Below are 3,324 nucleotides of genomic sequence, written 5' to 3' on the forward strand. Positions count from 1 at the left end.
CTAATTTGAATATCTTATACCGCATTCCCGATCGACTTGTTTTTTCTTCCTGGTGTGAAATTTCCTCATAAGCATAAAACTGATATATTAATCCTCTTCCAGCTAGAGCAATTGGTCAATCCAATAGACCATTGAGTCATCTAGTAAGAGCTTCTCTGAATTCGCATGCTGGGTACGACAAATTCCAATGGAGAAATGGCCTCTATTTTGAATGCTAGTTTGAATGGAGTAAACTTGCTAGTTTGAAACTTGCTAGTTGGAGGTGCAAGTTTTGTGGAGCTGGTGTCGTCCGCGGCCATTGACATGTCACTGTTGGCAATCCTAAACCTGGCAGCAACATCAACATAAAATGAAACAGGAAGGCCTCCTAGCATTCGAGGATGGAATCTGGCATGGAGAAACAACTTTGAGCATATATGGGGTACAGTTAATAGCAACAAGGTTCATGTAGACTTAACATGAATTCTCAACAACATGCTCCGACAGGGTTGGCAAATGTTTGGTCGAGAACCCCACAAGGTCTACAAGCGAGTTCATATATGCAATGGAATTCTCGCATGGGCATGGCAAATGGCATCCAGAGAAACCACTGCAATAAGTCCAATATGTCCATGCTAGTAGAAATAGGACTGCAACCTTTGTCTTTATTGATAGTGCACCAAGGTGTAGGTTCATATCTCGTGGTCACCAAGTGTAGAGGGCTTTGGCGCTCTATGAGACTATGCTTGTATAAAGAAGGAGAGAGAGAGAGAGAGAGAGAGAGAGAGAGAGAGAGAAAAGGGAGAGAGAAACACGTCCAACTCCATGATGCAAGAAGGGGTGAAAACTTGATTGAATTATTCATGAGATGGAGGATTAAATTTATAAGATGTTCACACCCTTTGGCACCTCCGACCACCTTAACCCTTCGTTCGTCCCCTTATTCAGACTAGGTTCTCACTATGTGCCCATGTAGGTGTAACATTGGCTTTCAAATGATTGTCGATCTCCACCAAGAGCCATGTGGGAGCTGGATTGCCATGGAAAGGACCCTTAGGGTCCTCTACTACCCTACTCCTTCAATGGCCCATGGAGTCTAGGCTTGAATACGAGTTTTTATAGATAGACTACTGAGGTTGGAAGACAAAAGGCTCCATAACTAAAGAGCACACAAAAGTGAGAGAGTTTTGAGAGAAAATTATATAGCTAGTACACCAATACTGAAGAGAGTAAACATGAAAATCTTCAATTTTCGCTCACAAAAGCCTTGTATATAGGGTAATACAAAGAGGAGATAAGTTTTGCATGGCTAGAAAGCAACAATCCTTGTACAAAGCTAGGGGGTAAGGGATTCTATAATCATAATCCAATTTTTGAAGATCAGTGTGCGACCCAGTAGGGGCTTCCCGAGGCTGAAAGAGAATCATTAGATTTGAAAGGTACTGGGTAGCAAAGAAGCTAATAGAACCATTAGTGTGTGCATAGGTAGTGAGAAATAGTTAGACCAATTTTTACGATATTCGATAGATGAAAGCACTCAATGCAAGTAAATTCAACAACCCAATTTTGCATGAGGTAATACAAGTGTAGAGTGTAGGTTTGTAAAGCAAGTGCTAGTATTGGTACTTACCACCATCACAAACAAAACATATGATTGGTTCTAGTAGGAAGTACCAGCTGGGAAAAATTCAAAATCAAAAGGAATCTTTGTTGATGCGATCAGGCATCATGCGAGGCGAGCGACTGACAAGGAAGGGATGCAAGGTGTCGAGCAACGGTAAGAAACATGCACAGGGGAGGTAGGCACTACAAGGGGTGTCGTCGTCGTGTCGAGCGAGAGTAAGGGGGAGAGGTGAGCGTGCAGGAGTTGCATTTTGCAGAGTTTTTTTGTATTGTATGGGTTGCCTCACTGACAAGTTGGGTTGGTGGATGGTGGGTTTAGTTATAGGAATTGTCTTAGGGCACATGTTGTTGAATCTGTGTGAGGTCGACCCTTCCATTGCCTTTTAGACGCTGAGAGAATTGCATTTCAAGGTTGAGTTCAATGGGTGGAAGTAGGAGATTCAGAGGAATCTCTTGAATGAGACTGAATAAATTAAATAAGGAGCTAGTAGTATATCATAAGTGGAAGGCAAGTGTCATGATACAAGCACAATTGTTATCCATGTCAACCTAACATGCCCCCATCCTGCCACTCTTGTTCCATGCTGCCTAGAGAGAGAGAGAGAGAGAGAGAGAGAGAGAGAGAGAGAGAGAGAGATGATGGGGAGAAGGTAATTTATGATTAGGATAACACAAGCATTGAGCAATTGAAAATTGCAAATGTATGTGAAGTTTCTATGCCAATGGAGGTGACTCTAGTTCACTTGTTGAGAAAGCAAGATCATTGAATCCTTAGGAGCGCCAAATGGCATCGTCATCTTTTCTGCTACGACATCCACCCTGTTGTAAAAGGAGCTTGAGCCATCGCTACTCTGCGTCGAGGCAGAGGATTGAGTCATGGGCAGGAACATCTTCCCGGATAGACCATTCTGATGCGTGGAACTTCCATGGTGCTTCCTTGTGGCAGCCACAGCGGCCGATTCTAGTTGTGGTTCGAGCAGAGGAAGGGTCGTCAGGCAGCAGAAGCGGGGAGAAGCTGTGGCGGAGCGAGCTTTTGCCTCAAGACTCGTCCCCTTCTTCCTGGTCAGAGGAGTCATTCTTGCAGCGGGCTGAGGAGGAGGCAGAGCAACAAGCACAGTCGCAGAAGAGCAGAAACAGGCAAAGCAAAGAGGATGAAAATAGTGGGTCTGTTATGAAGTTTGTCGGCAGCGTGATAGAGAAGCTTCTGGTAGCAGATTTCTTTTTCATCCTCTTCATTCTGGCTTGGTTCTTGGCTGGCTTAGCAGAAAAGGCTGCCTTCGACACTACGGCTCTTATCGATGCGTGGCTTCCTCTCTGGTCCCCTGTCTTCCAGCCTGCACTGGGCTTCTTCATGGCGGCAGCATTGTGGTCCGCTGTTTCCAAGAATTGGCTGAAGAGATGACATTGTATCATAATTTCTACTTGGAAGTGTCAATATTAACAAAGTTTTTGATAGACTCAAACAATGGCTAATTCAGAACTCAATAGGAATCGCATTATACGCAGTTCTGCACTCACCATTGGGCACTGATGATGGTAATGGGATATCGTAGTGTATAGTCACTATCATGATGGAACTGATGATTAAATGGTTTTGTGGGTAATAACGATGAATCGATGAGATGCATGTTCTTCGGTGGGTGAATATGGGCTTCGCTCGATTCACCTATGCATATATATTATGATCTGATTTCACTTTGTGAAATTTGTTGTTCATGTTGA

The 3,324-nt window shown here is 43.7% G+C and overlaps 1 protein-coding gene across 1 annotated transcript; it reads left to right on the forward strand.

The window, feature by feature from the left end:
- The first annotated feature begins 2,321 nt into the window (after positions 1–2,321).
- On the forward strand, positions 2,322–3,065 carry LOC147427707 (uncharacterized). Its single transcript, XM_086496679.1, has one exon. It carries the CDS (start codon positions 2,387–2,389, stop codon positions 3,002–3,004), a length of 618 nt encoding a protein of 205 aa, XP_086352805.1. The 5' UTR covers positions 2,322–2,386; the 3' UTR covers positions 3,005–3,065.
- Positions 3,066–3,324: the final 259 nt, after the last annotated feature.

The sequence above is a fragment of the Adiantum capillus-veneris genome, chromosome 23 (assembly GCF_014529385.1).
Source record: "Adiantum capillus-veneris isolate H3 chromosome 23, ASM1452938v2, whole genome shotgun sequence".
NCBI lineage: Eukaryota > Viridiplantae > Streptophyta > Polypodiopsida > Polypodiales > Pteridaceae > Adiantum > Adiantum capillus-veneris.